This window comes from Zophobas morio, unplaced genomic scaffold (assembly GCF_036711695.1).
Source record: "Zophobas morio isolate AGI-343-1 ecotype UQ-CSIRO unplaced genomic scaffold, CSIRO_AGI_Zmor_V1 ptg000033l, whole genome shotgun sequence".
Taxonomy (NCBI): domain Eukaryota; kingdom Metazoa; phylum Arthropoda; class Insecta; order Coleoptera; family Tenebrionidae; genus Zophobas; species Zophobas morio.
This window is the reverse complement of record NW_026972138.1, coordinates 356,984-375,633: the sequence shown is the minus strand read 5'-3', so window position 1 is coordinate 375,633 and position 18,650 is coordinate 356,984. Positions and strand designations below refer to the sequence as shown.

Here is an 18,650-nt window from a genome sequence, read left to right as displayed (position 1 = left end):
AATACATTGTTTTTTTATACTTTTGAGAACTGCATCTTCTTTAAATAAGAATGGGTATACTTAGCTTGTCATTAAATTTAACTTTTGCGATTATGTTGATATTTCAACTAACAGGAACTGCATAATTTTAATGACGAATTGTATGGAAAAACTAATCAGTTCTAGAAAAAATATAATCGTTGCTCAAAAATAGAGAAGGTACAATTATTTAACTTTGCTACGTTATCAAAAGTAGTTTTCACCATCGTTATTTTGTTAGCAAAAAAGTTGCTGGAATACATAAAAAAACATCGTTTTCTTGATTTTGCATTTGTTGGAAATGCTATTATTACGGATTTCTTTGGTAACTTCCAAAAATTGAACGAACTGTTACCAATAAAAATTGTTTTCTAATAATTAACCACGGTAGAAAGTAATTTTGATCAATTTAAATTTTTTTATGTAACCATACTTCAAAGAATTGAACATGTTCTCAATTAAATAATTATTTACTTATTTTTTCCTATACAATTCGTGATTAAAATAATGTAGTAGTCTTTGAATCACTCTGTAGATTATATCCAAATCTTTGATATATCTAGATTTTAAATTTCCGCTAATTACACGAATTAAAATTTTTGGCACTTTAGAAATTTTACAATCTCTTATGAGACAATTGTATCACTAGAGTTAAAAAAAATGCATTGTATGTTTTTTGACTTTGTACCCTTGGCTTCCAGATTTGTGGGAAAAAAATCAAAACTCTATAACAATACTTATTGTAGAAATTAACTTTGAAGTTGCAAAAATTGAATGGTGTAAATCTTGCAAATATCTTAAGGGTTGAGCTTACGAGTATTGGAAGCATGCTAAATCTTCAATAAAAATTTGTTCGTCATCTTACAATTTTGTGGAATAAATTTTCTTCAAATTTGTAAGTGTTTTGGGAAAAAAACTGAGTGGTTAAGCAGTCCTCTGTACTGCGTTGAGGAGACAAAATCAAATTTCATTTTCTTTTAACCACTGATGCTTGTAATCTGAACGTGCTAGTCGAATTTTTTCGAAGTATAAACATAAACTGTCGAAGTTACGAAATGAGTAATAATGAGAAATCGAGAATATCTGCATTGTTTTCCCATTGGTTATCTACTTGAAAAATATTTCATATTGTCCACACTTATTGATAATTACGCCATCGGTTTCTATGCAGAGAAAATTGCAAAATCAAATTTAATAATACATATTTTAAAGAAACGTCAAAGTACACTTCAAGGTCGAAATTACTATGACTTCTCGATTTATAAAATTTTAAAGATATAAAATATAGATGTCAATTTCACATTCTAAATTTGGTGTGTAGTTTTACGAAAGGTTTGACATTTGTGTAGTTTTTCTGTGGCCTTCGCAGCGTGAATCATGAGGAAACCGAGACCAACTTTTTTTTTTAAAGATAATTCGTGGTATAATAACAATTTTTAGACGTATCATTTTTGAGTATGTGTATATAATGTATTTAGAAATTCGGTTTCAACCATATATGTTGCAATTTAGACTGATTTGATTAGTGATTGGTTACTACTGATGAAAAAAAAATCCTTTAGTAGGTAACAGCTTTTACCGCGTCTAGAAACCACAGTTCTTTTTTTTTATATCTTTTTCGATTAAAATCACTGGCTAACCAAGTGCTCGGAAAAAATTCGAACACTTATGGTGGCTTGTAACTAATCATAGCATTTTTTTTATTAGGTGCATTCTTTAATTCTACCAATACAAGTAGACAAGTCCACTCCATAATCATCAAATATTTATAGAATCGATTGTTTTGCCAAGCACTTGAGAATAATGTTTACATTTTAATGACATTTCATAATGGAACAATGACTGAACAAACTATGCTTGAGTATTTATCGAGTACTATTTTGAATTTCCTGCAAAATTTTGCATGAATCACAGTTGTAATTTTGTTTTCTTTTGCAGATACTCCACCCCCTCCGTATTGTCCGATGGACAAGAAACCAGAAGGTATGTTCACGTTTACGATCCTAGTTTTTTTCGATTGTTTTGATGTTTGAAATGGAACCCAAACTTCGGTTTTGTTTAAACTCGTAACGGAGATCCCTCCCGTTTGAGCCCCGAACGAAAACAAACACTCCCAACTGGTAACAAATAGTTGCCAATTAGACTTTTTTGCTTCTTTCCCATTCGTGTACCGCGTCCTCTGGCAGGTGTGTGACATACATAATCGCGTTATCCGTGTAGGCGTTCATTCTTAATTCAAGGAAATTTATTTATAATTTTCCATCCGCAAAGTTGTCACCGTTGTTTTGCTCATCATCTGTTCCGACTGTGGTACGAACCACACGTTCGAAAAAAAGCCAGAGTAAATAGTAGCCGTGTTAATTTTTAAAACTGGTAGTTGGTATTTTTCTCACAAACGTTATGTCCACATTACAAAAACGCCCAACCATTGAAACTTGAGCGGCGACGACATCTGACCGACCTTGATGGTCAACTTAACATGTCTACATCGTATTGCTTAGCAATTTAATGCGTTTTATTTAACCATACACATGAGATATTATGGTCAACATTCCCATGGACCAGTCGGTGCGAAATAATCGCCAGATGAAAACCACAAGCGGGGCTATTGAGCGCCGCATGACAGGTTGTCTGGCTTATTTAAACCGTAGCACTTTGCTGGAAGTGACAGCTGTCGAATGACCCCCGTTTTTATCGCACGCGTGAATTTCCGACTCTTTTGAATATCTCCTCCTTGTCGATGTTCCGGTTTGGATCCAGCCACTTGTTGCTCTCGCCAACATCCGAGAAAATAAATGATATTTGTCCCGTCCGGAGGCTGCAACAAGTCACCGCTTCTTTCTCGTTTTATCGCCAATTAAAGCGACTATAGCCCTTTCAATACCGCACTGACAATCACTTTTATTCTGCCGGTACGACGCCCTTTATGGTAAGCCTGCAAGGCCGTTCGCTCGACTGTTTCTTCCATGTAAGTCTTCTGAAGACATTTCCTGGCGCCTTTCATCAAGATCTTGACAACGCGGAATATGCAACCGACACATTTTACAGGTATATTAACACTTCCATCAACGTCAGGGGCGTACTCGGGCGCAATTAATGCACGACGGAACACCAGGCGAAAATTCTACGTGATTTGTACCTTTATCCCCAGTAACCACAGTCTAAGATGTAAAATTGTGGAAAAAATTGTAGTACCTTTTATAAGAAATTTACTGTCACTTTTCTTTGCACAAGATGTTTGATTTTTTTTTATCGAATATCACTTTTCCCCAAATTGATTCTTGCATTCACGAGCATGAGGGAGTATGTATTGTAATTTCATGTTTTTACGACGTTCCGTAAATCTTAGAATATGAAAAAGTGGTTCTACCGTTTCGTCTGACTTCTCTAGTCCACTGATCCTTTTGCGTTTTTGGTGGAGAGTCTAAACTGAAGTCTTGCCTGAATGCCATCGTTTCCTGTACGCACTCGACAAAATCAAGCAGTAATTTGTTCAACCTCAGCCCAAAAGCCACTTGTCGGTTTCGGAGGTATTAAAATTCCCTCCATCGACTCGCCGCTGCCCCGTCCTTTTATTTTTCCCAGAAACGTTTAACGCGCCTTCCAACCACTACCATCCGCTCAACAAACTCCTTCCGATTGTTTTCTCTTCGTCTGTTTATCTTCCTTTTTAATTGTACTCGAGGACCGTCTGTGTGTGCAGCTGTTTCTGTTGATTCCCGGATTTCCCTCGACGTATTTATCGTTTGTTTAACCCATCGGATTAATCGCGTACAAATAACGTCGTCGTCCCGACGAAAAAACGACGTTATAAATCACCACCGCGTCCCATTTGCGCTCCAACATTTTTCGGCACTTCTCGGAATTCTTTTGTGCCGCTTTACGAGCCATTGTTTCACACTTGTCACTCTTGATTGCCAACTGAATTCCTAGTAGGCGACGCTCTAAATTAACGGTCACGTGATCGACTGTCAAAAGATGACAGCAGCCCGCGCGATGAAAGAGGTGTTGTATAATGCTGTGTATTCTGGTGAGTAATGGGTTTAGCCCCTTCTTTTCGAGCACGTTGAGGGAGAGCGGCGGCAGAGTGTGGCGCCTCACGCAGAAGGGGGCTGCGAGCTCCCCGCCCGACGTCGCGACGGATGCGACGGGACAGGGAATGTCGAGGAGCCGGGTTGGTACCTCTCGCGCCTGCCGATACCCGTCAATTAGTTCGGGAAGAGGAAAAACGAACGAGGGTTGGCAACACTCCGCTTCCACAAATTAAAATAAAAAGCACTTGTGTTAAGTTCGACTCGATTAAGTTAGCCGATAAAGAGGCATTGAAAAGTCAAGTCAGAATTTTACTATTGGCTGTAATAAACATGTGGGCAGTCCAGATTATATTTTCCCATATTTCTTCTTACAGGATAATTGTGTCAAGAAATAAATCACGAACACCGATTTTCGTAGAAGCTTAAAACTTAATTTTGTCGTATATAAAACGCCAAAATAATGAGTGATGATATCTGGGGTCATGTGAAGTAAGTTAAGAATTTAACTCGTTTATCAAAGATGGTTTTCCGTTTTGGCTATGTTCTTCGAAGATGATAGAAACATGACTAATAAGAGAATTAAATAATAATCGGCATTTTGTATCATTTTTGCTTCCTGAGCGTAAGCTACTCGTCTTGTAATCGAGTCAATCGGCTGAGTCCCTACTCTTGTGTTTTTTCGACCTTGAAAAAACGAGAAAGTAAAATTGAAAAATTTTTACATTGAGAAAAAGAGAAATTATAAAATCAGAAGATTAATTGAAAAAATTAAGAAAATAAAAAACCGGAACGAAAGGTTGCAAGTCGAAAATTGAAGAAACGAAAAACTAAATTAGTGTTGAAAAACAAAAAATTGTAAAATCTGAATATTGAAAAATCGAATACATCATCGAAAAAATAAAAAAAAAATAAAAAATCGGAACTAAAAATTGTAAATCGCAAAACTGAAGAGACAAAAAATTGAAAAATTGAAGTATGACAAATTCAAGTCAAAAAAGCTGCGGGAGTGTTATTTAGGCCACTGATTTTTACTTTGTAGAGGTTTATAATTTTTCAAAGAAGCGGGACATTCGACCAATTTTTCCTAGTGTACTATTCTATGTGGTTTTACTTCTTGTAGTTTCATCGTAGACTTGAATGAACATTAAAACCATCTTCCAACAACCTTATACTGTTATTAGTGTTACTGTTACAAATTACCGTGTTGTAAAATAGAACAATTTAATTGAGAGAAAATAATAAAAATATAAATCTTTAAAACCGCTTTATCTGTGTGTACTTTCGAGTGTAACAGGTGATGTTCAGTAGCGAGTCGTCTGTAAGGTCATCCTACTGAAAAAGCGCCCACTTTTCAGTGACTAATGAAATTAGAGCAGCTTTGACTGTCGACTTCGATCCGTGAAGTGTTTTTGTGGCCCTTTCATCCTCACCGTAGCGCCGCCCCTGGCCGCTCAAAATAGCTCTACCGGCGGAAATAAGCCTGAAAACGTTGTAAAACGGTCCGAGAAACGTCAAATCTCAATTCGGTCTTGCGAATGGGCAAAACAACAAAAACGTGTTAAAAAACCAGACACCGACAAAATACCAGCAGCGGTAGTTTGCTCTCCAAGAATAGCAAGGCGCCGGTTTATTTAACTTTCCACTTTAGAAAGGTCAGACGTCCTGCACGCTGGCGCTAACCAAATTCCGAATAAATAGCCGAACACAAAATGTAAATAACGCCAGACGTAGGTGTCGATAATGCCTTTTTCGTACGTAATTAGTGGTTTAAAAAGTACCAGACGTGAAACTCGTAATTACTTTTGACTATATCTAACCCGCGTGGGCGTGGCACCGAAAAACCCATTAACTTTTACATTTTGATTCATGAAAAATGGTGTTTTTGTTTCATTTCTCGGCGTTTTACGTTAGTTAATCTTCGAGCGAGCGTTCGGGTACCGGTAGCCTTGGACGCGTTCGTGCTTTTTTCTAATGTAAACATTTTCGTTCGCTCGGTAACCGAGAAAATCGTCCAAGTTTTCGCGAAAACAATGGAAAGACGACGAAGAGGTTACGTCTTTTCGAGGTTTGCGTACACGTGTTGAGCTAAGCCGGCGCCCGACAAGGTCAACTTGATTTAAAACCGCTCAAAATCCTAAGCCCACTTGATAAATTTGGCAAAGGATTGTGTTTTTATTCTATTTTTTATTATTCTCATCCGCGTACCTTGGGAGTATGATTCGCCCAAACATTCGACAGTAATTGTAATGATGATGATAATTGATTGAATCGATTTTTTTTTCGTTTATTTTTAGATCGAGCGCCAAGCGAGGAGGCTCCGCTCCGCCACCAGTTTCCTGGGTCTTTGACGACCAACGGAGATGGTGAGTCGATTCTTAATTTTTACCATACTCGAAGGAATACCATTCGTATGCGAGCTGCGGTAGGTGATTGCATATGACATCATAATACCTCTCTCCGGCGGGCCCCATTCAAGGTGACCAACAACCGTGGCTCCCCCATACACTTGCTGCCCTCAGGGCGTCCGTCTTAGGGCGTGGAGTCTTCAGCGCTCAAAAATATTCGTGAACGTGTCGATGCAACTTTTCGGACGCGAGACGGGAAAATCACACGAGGAAACGTTTCCCTCGCAGGGTTCTAAAACCCAAATATTACCACAGCGAAACAAATTGTTCGACGATTCCTTACATCTTCCTGATTGATGAATGAAACTGACATAGCTATACTTGAATTTCGTAAATGTCGGTTTGAAGAGAGGTGGATTTTAAAATTTTGCCATCGACAAGAAACGTGAAAGTGGAAATCCGGTGACGTTGTGTTTGCACACAAATGGTGATTCGGGCCTAGAGCAGCATTCGAATTGACAGATTAATCTGGGACATTGAATCATGTCTTCACTTAATTCAGCAACATCAAGCCAAATATCACTTTAGAATATAAATTACCGAGATACCTTCAGGCATCGAATTGTACTTACAAAACAGAAACGTCTAATCCAGTGACATGAGGGGTTGGACGGCACAATCGTAGGTTTAGTGACGGTTGCGAATTGTAACTCGTACGTTAGCGTTCGATTTACCATTCTTCCCATAACCTTAGAACGTTTGCAATATTTCAAAGCATTCGATTTTCGATAATATTTTTATAAAATTTAAATAAGATTTACTATCGTAAAATTTGGAGATGATTCCGTTGTAGGTGGGGATGAGCAGACAAATTTTGGTTACATTATAATACAACATATAATTTTACAACAATGGGTCCGGTAGTTTCGAAGATTATTTGTTTAATAAAAATCCGGACAGACGTAAACAAGGACTATTTTTTCATTTTCTAGAGGTCATGAAACGTCGAGAAAACATGAAAGTAGCCAGTCATTCGATGGACTCGATTACGATACGTCCGAGTTTACTCCACTGTGGTTTACTCTCAGGAAGTAAAAAGTAATAATCTGCTCACCATCACTATTAATTAATATTAAAATCATTTCTACTTTTCTGACATATTTAATTCATTTTTACCACTTTCGACCGTTAATTGTTTGAAAAGTGCCTAAAATTGATATTTTATCTAACTTTGAAAAAATGAGATTCCGGTCTTCATGTTGTAATAGTGAGTTATGTAACCGTGGAAATATTAAAAATATTCCACGGTTTTAGTGAAGTGTGGTTTTAAACCTTCTTTTTGTTATTTTTTGGAAGAGAAATGTTGAAATACACTTTTTTCCAGAGTGTTGTTTTTTGCAAGATGTCTTCTTAAAGATTTATCAATTCTAGTTGAAAACCTCTCGAAACATAAAGCCACGACTTGGGAGTTTTCAAATCCGTCTATAACAGGTATTGTTTTCCTTTCTAAATTCTCTCGAGTATTTACAAAAATTTTCCTCGCGAATTTCCAAGGCGGCACCAACCTTGACTTTGTCGCATTAAACGATCTCAGATCGCCGAGATTAAGACTGATAATAGTCAAACAGGTTCCGCAAATTGTGTGTAAATCAAGGGCGAGCTTTAAACCGAATAATCACACCGACGGGGTGAGCATGTGGCATGTGTGCGCCAACGCCAAGTCCGTTATCTTTCCTCCCTTTTCGGCTAACAGCAAGCGCGAACCGTCTTTAGTGGCAATTGTTGCATCCGGAAGTACGTGTATTGTGTCCTCGGCATCTGGCCTTTGAGTCTCTCTTTTCGTCTTTGCTCTGACAATGAAGCCATCCTTGTTACACCTGGCGCCTCTCGACAAGCTCACCAGTCACGGTCGGCGGCGCTCATGCCGTCAACTATCGATTGTAACAATAATAATCGGCCGCCGGTGCACCTCGACCCCACAAATTCCACGACAGTTGCTCGAGAGCTGGGTATTATCGGTATGGTGACGCTCCACTTCGGAGCACATCTAGAGCAATGTTTTTTTTTCAAGTCGAAGAACGAATAAATAAATTTTGATTTGTTACAGAATTATGTAAATTTTAGGTTTGTCTTCAGTTGGAAGCTTGATGGCTTGCCGGCCGGCGACTATCGATTCTATGACGTTTCATATCTATTATTTGTTGCAAAACACAAAAACTGTGTTAGGTCAGGGAGTTTCTAAATATCGACCGCAAGAACTTTTCAAGACGAGTCGATGTCTAGAGACTTCATGAAATTTTTAAAACGGAGCTCCTCACTTGAGGTTTTACTCCATACACCACAATTTTATATAAAGTGCTCTAGGATAAAATAAATTGTATTTAAATAAGAAGGAACGTAAGCTATGGAAGTATAGTAATCGAGTCCATCGGGCTACTAGCCCCTTTCATGTTTCTCTCAAAACAAAACAAAAATATAACAAATTGAAGAATTTTAAAATTCAAGTCAAAAAAGTCTGTCGTGCGATGCGAATTTATCCTGTTGGTAGCATTTTTCTGCATCACACCGCCGTAACCGTCAAAGCATGATCTATGATGTATTGTTATGAGAATTTAATAAATATTCATGTCGTCCCTGTTACCACAGACGCTGTCTATTGGAAAGTGCATAATTTACAAAACATTAATGTCAGCATTAGACATTCAATAATCCCCATAACCGATCTCGTTTTTTCCTCGTCTGTGCTTATTGACCAATTTAGCGGCGTCAAATCCGGCGCCGTCCCACTCCGCCGAAATTTTTCTTCCCGTATCAATCTCACACGCTTTCGATAAACACAAAGGCGCCGCAAGAGATACGTCAAAAGCCATGTCCTCGGTCGGCATCCACGTTTAAAAATAAACATTTACCGAACGTATTGTCTTTGGAAAAGTCATTGGCGCCGGCGCTACGTCGCCATTCTTGTTGTTTGTTTAATTTTAATTTCGTACATGTGCCGAATTGTTATTGCCGACGAAATATCCGAGCACGTCCGAACTATCCGTAGATCGTGGTTTGACATTAAGAAACAACCTTTTGTATGGAAATAACGGGCGATGGGGGGGCGACTTAATGGTGTTTGTCGCCGAGCATTATCGGACGAAATGCACCGTGTCTGACGGCGGGCGCCAGTCTGATTCGGTACTAAAACGAGCCGCCCGACGCACCACCTGTCACTCGACGACGTGTGGCACGCAGGGATTGGGCAGCCGGGTGACGTCATACGCTAACTCAACTCGACATTTTTCATTGTTTTTGTCACAAACTATAATGTATAGAATAATTTGTGACCGCTTGATAAACTCTGCGCTTATATAATCTTTTTTTTTCTCGGGCGTCGTCCAGCTGCCTTATCCTTCTCGGAACAGTTGTGTCGAAAATTTAATTTTGATAGTTGATGTGCCGTGAAACCTTCCAACCAAAGTCCCCGTCTTATTTTTAACGCCGGCGAAATCCTCCAAATAAACAAAAAGATTACATAAAAGGTCCAACTCGAAATCCGCCAACAATACCACGTATCAGCGTGCTGCTACTACTCTTGATAACACTATAAATACAGCACTGTTTACAACTATCTCGTATGCAAAACGAAGATAAACGCCAGATTATGACCCACCATCAATCATCGTCGCTGTTGGAGCGGTCCAGTCCTTTTCGACTTTGTGGGAATCGGACAGGAAGCGTCGGCAAGGTCAACCGCGAAATTGTATTTTGAGTTTGGTAAATAACGTACGTTTTGCGAATTTGCGCTAGTCGCGGTTAAATTTAGCCGTTAGGTCATTGCGATATGGCCAGTCACAACACTGGCGCCGGTGCCCGTCACTAAGGATTGCCACTGTGCCACATGAATTAAAAACCATGACAGTATACTATGTAGTAATCATCGCACCTTGCCAATTCTTACACGTGGACAGTGATTAGACGTGGACGCCGTTCGGGGCTTCGAAGGGCGTCGCGGCGGTTCCGTGCGTCATGGGAAGTCACGAATTACGCGGATTGAACAGATAGAGGACAATCGAAGATAACAGTAATCGTGGTGCTTTATCGACGCGAAGATCGGAATGAGGCGCCGAGTTTGTCTGGATTATTAATTTGTTTATCGGTTGTTGACGAAAGTTGCTAAGAAGGATGTATACCGTACAAGAGTGGCTTTCGAAATCTGCTTCTAAAAGTCGCTGTTATCAAGGAAGAAAAATTTACAATTTAACCAAGAATATTTGAAAGCTTTGGCACGCGAGAAAGAATCAGAAGAACTTTTAGATGTATCGGTTTTTCGTTTTTTTTTGATTTTTCAGTTTTTAGATTTTTCGATTTTTTGATGTTTCGATTGCTCAGATTGTCAATTTTTCAATGTTCGCGTCCCCCTAAAATTTGCGCTCCCGCGGCACAGGGACTAAGGGAGTGTTATTAACTTTATAGAGGAATTGGATAAACATACAAATATCTTCGATCTACTTTATCCACCTATTGCATCGAAAAATCCTATGGCCATTATTGATCTTTTAAAAATGTCCTAACAACAAACTTTACTCGCCATCGAAGCTTAGGATAAAATAAGCCATTGCTGACGTTACGAGTGGATTAAAAAGCGTATTACGATACATGAATATGAGTTTTTGTTTTGAAAAACCACATAGGGTAACGGAACTCATTACCTCAACTCAAGAGAAGATTAAGCGAAAATTTTGTTCTTGTTATATGTAATTTCGATATCTTTGCCAGTGTTCGTTGTGTTAAAATGTATTACCGTAAAATATGAATACTTATAAAAATCGTAAACGAATCAAGTTTTTTGAAGGTCCTAGTTTAAATTTGTAAGTCTGTCAAATGCAATGACAATTTTTTTTTGGCCTCGACAACTGTAAAACTGACATTTACGGATCGTAGATAGGCATGGTATTTTGATTTTTACACATTGAACTGTCATTTACCAAATTAAGTGCGGTAATAAACACAGAAATTTTCAGAGTTTTAAAACCCTTAAAAAAATTGACACGCCATCATTAACAAAGCTTGTGTTCACCAAAATAAGATACCGCATAAATGCATCTGTAAAAATGTTTTAAAATAATAGCAATTGATTTTTTTTATTGAGTTTGGAGAGCACCATCTGGTGGCATAAGCAGCAGTCGTATCGAACTATCTGTCACGATTATAATTTTATCTGACTTTTGACGCAGGGAAAGCCTACTTACAATTTCCACACAATTTAAAAAAATGTAAAAATTGACGAAAACAAGCACCACTAAGTAGTCGGCCAAAAAGTTGCATACATTATACATGCGGTAGGTTGGTTACATTTTACAACGCTCAGGTTTATTAAAACACTCGGCTTTGCCTCGTGTTTCAATATTAAATCTTCGCGTTGTAAAATGTAACCTACCGCATTTATAATGTAAATAACTATTTTGATCTTACTAACTCGAAAATTTTCCAATCACGTAGTTTTTCCATTTTCTCCATGGTTATTTCCCAGTATTTCTAGTTACTTAGAAATTGCACTTGTTGCTCCTACTGTTGCCAAATGTCCATTTTTAGTGGGTTCAAAACGGGGAGAGGAATGGTTCCGAGAATTTACATAATTTTCTACTGCGAGTTTCGCTTCGCTTTTCCGTAGCTTCTAGAACCATCAAAATTTGAAAATTCACGTCTTTGTAAATAATGCATTTAATGCGCCACTTCGCGCAACAGAAAAACGAAAATTGCGAATATCGGGCGAGAAAAACGCCCCATTTCCAGCACGGTCGTCATGAATAGGTGCGTGCGAGTGGCTTACATTTTCTAATGAACACACGTCCAGACAAAAACGTCCTTTGATGTGTTTTCATGTCGGTTTATCATATGTGATTTATGTACACTCCGTTTTATGCATACTTAACAATTTTCTTCGCGTGAAATGCACATACCTCACGACTACCAACATGGCGCAACAAAAAAGTCCCCGTGGGTCAACACACCAAGCAAGATTTCCTCTTATAATTATATACCCCGCGAAAACAAGTCATTTCACCGACATTCATTCTATTCCTGCACTAATTTGGCAGAGTTGTGCCAATTCGCGGAATCGTAATTTTAAACATAACGTTTTACTTTTATTAATCCGTTCACTCGTCCGCTCATTTTGCTCCAGTGTGAGCGCGCCTCCTCAATGACATAACGTGACGCTTCCAAGGCCGCGAAAACAAACAAGAGCGAAGTTGGCTCATCATTGCAGCCACTCGTATCACCTCTTCCTCTTGGTTACTTTTGTACGGATCGTGTCAAACATAACCTCGGTGCAACATTTCGAGTGTGTGACGTAACCGCCATGATTGGCCGTAATCTTGGCGCCAGCATCGAACTCGTAACGGCTATTTTTATCCGTGCGACCACACATCTTCCATCGTAATGCATAAAGTCGACCAACAGAAACCGGCAACAAATGGATATAATATGACACTCGTGCACAGCCGTCGGGCACTTTGGGGTACTGGGGGTTTTCGCGGCGGAGGTGTGGCAGGAATGGAATGTGCGGGAGTAGCCATATTCAGAAAGATGCAGATTTATTGTGGCGTACGCTGGGGATCTTGAGGCAGGTCGGGAGCAGTCGGGAGTCGTGTTGACACGGGACAAACGTAGGAAGCGAGGAGGAAGCTAATGTAGCAAGATATGTTTGATGGGTAAAGGGATTGTTCTCGAGATTTTGAAGCGTTCCGGGATAATCGGGTCGTTCGTTTTCGACTCCGAGCAGAGAATGCTACCGAGGTGATGGTTGAGTTTTGAGCGAAAATGACCCAAAAAGGTCGCTCGCCGCCGATCGTTTACAACGCAACGGGTGTGGAAGTAAAGTAGAGGCCGCCAAATCAGGAACGTTGACTTTCTGTATCCAAAAGAGCTTATAATAAATGGAAAGTCAATGTTCATTATCCAGCGGACTCTACTTTACTCGACAATTGGTACTCTGTTCATTTTATTTATTCATTCGTCCCTTCGTAAGACAACTAACGGGTGTCTAAGTAAAAATCTGGTCCTCTTGTCACATCCATTGGTAAAGAATGTTTGATAGTCACAAATAAAAAAGAGTATAAATTAATTGAATTAAAACCAAAGTAAACTTTTGACTCCAAAAGGTTGAGTATATGTAGTGTCTTTTTGTAAGTTGGTACAGTGATAATGTCATACTTGATATTCTACAGGTCAAATCTAATTTTAAGGTTGCAATCAAAGTGAGTACCATAGAATAAGGCAAGCTAGATGCAAGTGATACTTTGTGGATATCTGCGAGGCAAGTTTCCAACGGTATTAAATAACTGATTACACCAGAAAAAAAATTGAGTCGGAGCTTAAAGTTCCAAAGGTACCAAAAAGTAAGGTTATGATGCATACGTGCCGGTTTGGAGCACGCGTTTTCCCGTCGGTCGCGCCGCCGCCGCTGCCGCCCCCGGCGCCTCGGATGGCGCGTACGCTGCAAGCCCACCGTGTGTAGGTAATCTCGGTTGAATTAGATAAGCGATTAAAAATATCTAAATGGAGGAGAAAGGCGCCGGGCGCCTTGCCTGCTTATCGCGGCGGCCGCGGAAGGCCAGAGAAGGCCGTAGGAAGGACATGTGACAACATCGCGTTCGGCGCACCTTCGACTCGCCCACGTTGCCATACGTACGCGATCGACCCGAAACAAATGCACATCGATCGATCGGATCGACGTACATTGTCGCGAAATAACCTCAAAGTTATCGGACGCAGGTTCAGCAAACTTTAATCGCCTGTAATTTGATCGAGGAGGGATTTTTTATGACGGACGACGGCGATGTTTTATTTTTACGAGGAAGTCGGTCGGAATTCATTATGGGCATTTACATATTTATGCATGGTACGGACGGAAGGTGGGCCGATAGGACGCGCGGCTGGACGAGAAGAGGTGGGACCGGGTTGGCGGCGCGGTCACGTGACGGGAGAAATCGGCCGTTGAATCGAGAACATCGAAAAACCGGCGGACCACGGGGAAAGTATTTAGTCTGCGAGTTGCGAATGTCGCCAAAGGGTTCGCGAACGAATAATGGAAAATCTCTAACGCAGAAAACACACAAAATATTTGTCGATGCGTTTTGCTAACCATGCTGGTATTGTGGGGATAAACGTTATAGTAGGTATTATTATCTATACTTTTACGTCAATGGGATGCTAGTTCCAAGTTACAGGGCGACCGCTTTTTTGTTTTCTAAAGAATTAAATTTCAAGTCAACAGATTACTAAATTAAGAAGTAAGATGTACTCAAGTAAGAGATAAATTTAATACGAAGAAAGTGTAGTTCTTGTAAAAAAGCCGGTGCCCCTTGACCTCCACCACGGGCTCGGGAACCTCCAAACTGACCACAGACTTGCAGCGTCGTATTTCTCCCAGCAATTTCCCCTCATTTATTCTGCCGTGCGACAATCGGCGATTGATGGCGTGGTGCCATAAAAATCAAGAGTCGGTTAATAAATCGGCGCTTCATTTTTTGACCTAGCGCCAGGAATGAAGAGGCCAGCGATCGCATGTTTTGCGCGACGTGCGGTAGCGAAGCTATTTCGCTCGGTTATGTGCCAATCAATCGACGACGTAACGCCTAGCTCATTACAGTCGCGTAAACCGCGATGGCGCCAACCAGACGGTATCAAACTATGAAAATTGAAGGCGCTCTAAATGTGGGTCATTCATCGCTTTGTCTTTTATGGTGTATTGTTTCCAGACAATTGTAAGCGGACAAGGTTGGCGGATTGCGGCGGAACGGGAAATTAACATGGTTCACTTTCCGGCGGGACGGATTGGAGAGATCCGGAATTTTTCGGAAATGCGGTTTTTTTGACACGCTGGAAGTGGTTGTCGTATGTTTATTAGTTTGGTGGAAATGTTTATTGTGATGAGTTTTTGCCAGGGGTTCTGGTTTTAATTTTCAGACTGAAATTTAATAAAACTTTAACGTTGAGCTACAAGAATGAAAACGCTCTTAAGACGAAGTTATCGTGTGCCGTCTTTTCCAGAAAATTAACCACCGAGCTACAGGTGAAGTTATTTCAAGTACTCGAAAGTTTCTCAGTTTCGACAACTTGAACACACGTTTTCAGGCGGTACCAAACTTGATGTCGATAAAGGTTGTAATTTAGTGTTTTACTTTTAATACCACGAAAAGTAAGAACAGGCAGCAACGCGTTCAATTATTGGTTGCATAACTCGAATAATTTTTACTTCCCGAGCGTAAGCAAAGGAAGTATTGTAATCGAGTCCGTCGGCCGACTCTCTACTTTTACGTTTTCTCGATCTTTCATGACCCCTAGAAGACGAAGAAATAGGTCTCCGTCTGTCTGTCCGTCTGTCCGTCTGTCCGTCCGTCTGTCCGTCTGTTGTCCCGGATTTTTATTAGACAGATAATCTCCGAAAGTACTCGACCGATTGTTGTGAAATTTTGTACTTATATTAAGAATATCATGTAGATGGTAAAACGCTAACCAAAATTTGTCTAATCATCCCCACCACTAATGCGATGACGTCACTTCAAAATTGTACATAGTAAATAGGTCTTAAATTGTATAAAATAACATAGTCCTACACATGTAGTTTACGACTCCGAATTCAGTTTTTACCCGAAACGTCCAGATTTTTGGAAAAAAAATCAAAATTATAAAACAACATTTTGCAATTTAATTTTGAATCTGCTAACCCGAATGTTTTGAAATGTTGCAGATGTTTTAAGGCTCTAAAGAGCATCATAAATCTTTAGTCAAAATATATTTGGTTATCCCCTCCAAAAACTTGATGACGTCAGCTCAAAAGTTTGCCAAATAAATCCTATCTAAAATGTACAAAATATGATGCGTCTGTGCTTGTGATATATCACTCCATTCATATTTTTTGGATTTGCATATACAGGGTGACTCAAAAAAATTAATGAATGCGTAAATATATTTTATTGATTTAATCAGGAACTACAAAACGGAATGCTCTGACATCTTGCAGATGTTTTAAGGTTATAAAGAGCATAATAAATGTTTAGTCAAAATATATTTGCTTATCCCCTCCAAAAACTTGATGACGTCAGCTCGAAAATTTGCCGAATAAATCATATCTAAAATGTACAAAATATGATGAGTTTGTACTTGTGATTTATCATTCCATTCATATTTTTGGATTTGCATATGCAGGGTGACTCAAAAAAATTAATGAAGGCGTGAATTTATTTTATCGATTTAATCAGGAATTACAAAACCGAATGCTTTGAAATCTTGGGAATATTTTAAAGTTATTATAAGCATGGTAAACTTTTGTTCAAAATGTATTTGTTCATCCCTCCTAAAAAAATTGATGACGTCACCCTTAAATTTTGCTGAATAAATCCTATCTAAAATGCAAAAAATATGATGAGTTTGTACTTGTGATTTATCATTCCATTCATATTTTTTAGATTTTCTTAAGAGGTGGTTCAAAAAAATTAATGAAGTCAATTTATTTTATTGATTAAATTAAAGGCAACACTTATTATTAGTATTACACCCCAACCAACCCAATTTGGTAGACACAAAATTTGTTAAAGGAAAAACTCGGTTGAAACATAAGGGTAGCATCGCTTATTTACATCGACTTGAACATTACAGACCTGCATTTGTTTTATGCGATTACTTGGTTCCGCGAATGTGAAATAGACATGTTTATAATCAACCAATTGTGAATTTCACCGTCAAGAATTAAAATAAAACCCAATGTTTTGTATAATAAGCGGAAGTCGAAGCAATAAAACCGATGGTCGTGTTGTTTACAGTTTCTCTGTTCGACTCTCACGTATGCTGTTACGCTTGTCATCCTCAATTAAGAATGTTTATACATAAACGATTTTCAGTTGCCGTATACGCGAGTAAATTGTTTCGTTATTTTATTGATTATAAAAAATCAATATTCAAAACGACCCAATTCATTTTCGCGAAAATTTGGGAATACAATAATTTTATTCTTAGTATTACACTACATCTATCCCAACTGATATACGTGTCCTTGCAAAAATGTTGATGACGTCATCGCAATTTTTTTTAAATTCCCACTACAAAAATGTAATGAGAAAAAAACACAATAGCCATGCAGTCGTCAAGTTTCCGACAGCGAGGGAAGTACTGTCTAAACTCTTTAGACCAATTTTTTCTGTTATTATAAGTCTTTGCCATTTCTATTGAAACACCACTTGTTGATCGTAAATTTGGCAACGTTCATATTCAGACAATTTTCTAACTAAAAGCCGTTGTCAATCAACCGAAAACTGTTAGCGATTGGTAAATTTTAGGCAAAATCAACAGGTGGTGTTTCAATAGAAATGGCAAAGATTATAGTGACCGAAAAAAAAAAATCAAATGTTTTTATGCACACAACCTCTGCAGTCAATAAATAGATGAGCAATTCCCGTAGTAATTTCTGCAAAAACATAATAAAATTAAAATATATGAGGCGAATTCTAAAGAATTTGAGTAATTCCACGTAGGCACCAGTGCGCTCAACATTTCCGAGAATTTCTAAATTTCCATTTAATAAACAGATACCGAAAGTAATTCCAGCGGTGTGCACCCGCGTCCCATTGATTTTTCGTCCAACTTGCAACATGTCTCTAATCATTTCTAAATGCAAAATCAATATCGAATGATGTCGAGTTATTATTAACTTCACTCGGTGACGAGTTGCACATGCAAAACTCCCAATCTTCGAGTCTGGAGTCACGTTATAAAAATCCAAAGTTGCCGAGTTTCCGTTGCGAAACTGTACTTAAATTGTCAAGTCTTTGTGATAAAGAGCAGTTATCTTTGATGCGTTGGTAGTCGTATTGTTTCACTCGTAAAACACCGAGTCTTCGGAGATGTAGGAATAATCTAAAAAGCCATCGACCTCTGTCTACATGCCGGCAGTTTTCGTAATTCTTTACTACTCGGTTCAACTAAATGCATTTAACTGTTTACTTTACCTATCTTGTAATAAATTGATAATTATGAACCGTATATTCCAGTTTTTAAATCCTGCCGTGTCCGGCAATTATATCAAAATGTATACTTCACCGCGCACCATAAACGGCGGCTACTAATTATATATTTAAAAAAAATCGACTAACAGCATGCATTCCTCGGGTCATTTTTAACCCCCGGCGTAATGAGCTTTATGGGAAGACGCAGGTGTAATGAGACGTTGCGATGTTACCGACAGCAACTTCATTTGCAGATGCCATGC

At 38.9% G+C, this 18,650-nt stretch overlaps 1 protein-coding gene across 2 annotated transcripts in view; it reads left to right on the top strand.

The window, feature by feature from the left end:
• The window catches only part of LOC135139759 (mothers against decapentaplegic homolog 6), a 31,934-nt gene that overhangs the window by 8,581 nt on the left and 4,703 nt on the right, over window positions 1-18,650 (top strand). The window contains exons 2-3 of one of the 2 annotated variants that reach the window (XM_064070088.1): window positions 1,957-2,001; window positions 6,347-6,415. In XM_064070088.1, coding sequence (XP_063926158.1) covers window positions 1,957-2,001; window positions 6,347-6,415 — 114 coding nt within the window. The remainder of the gene's footprint in view (window positions 1-1,956; window positions 2,002-6,346; window positions 6,416-18,650) is intronic. The other variant, XM_064070090.1, reaches the window with a different exon arrangement.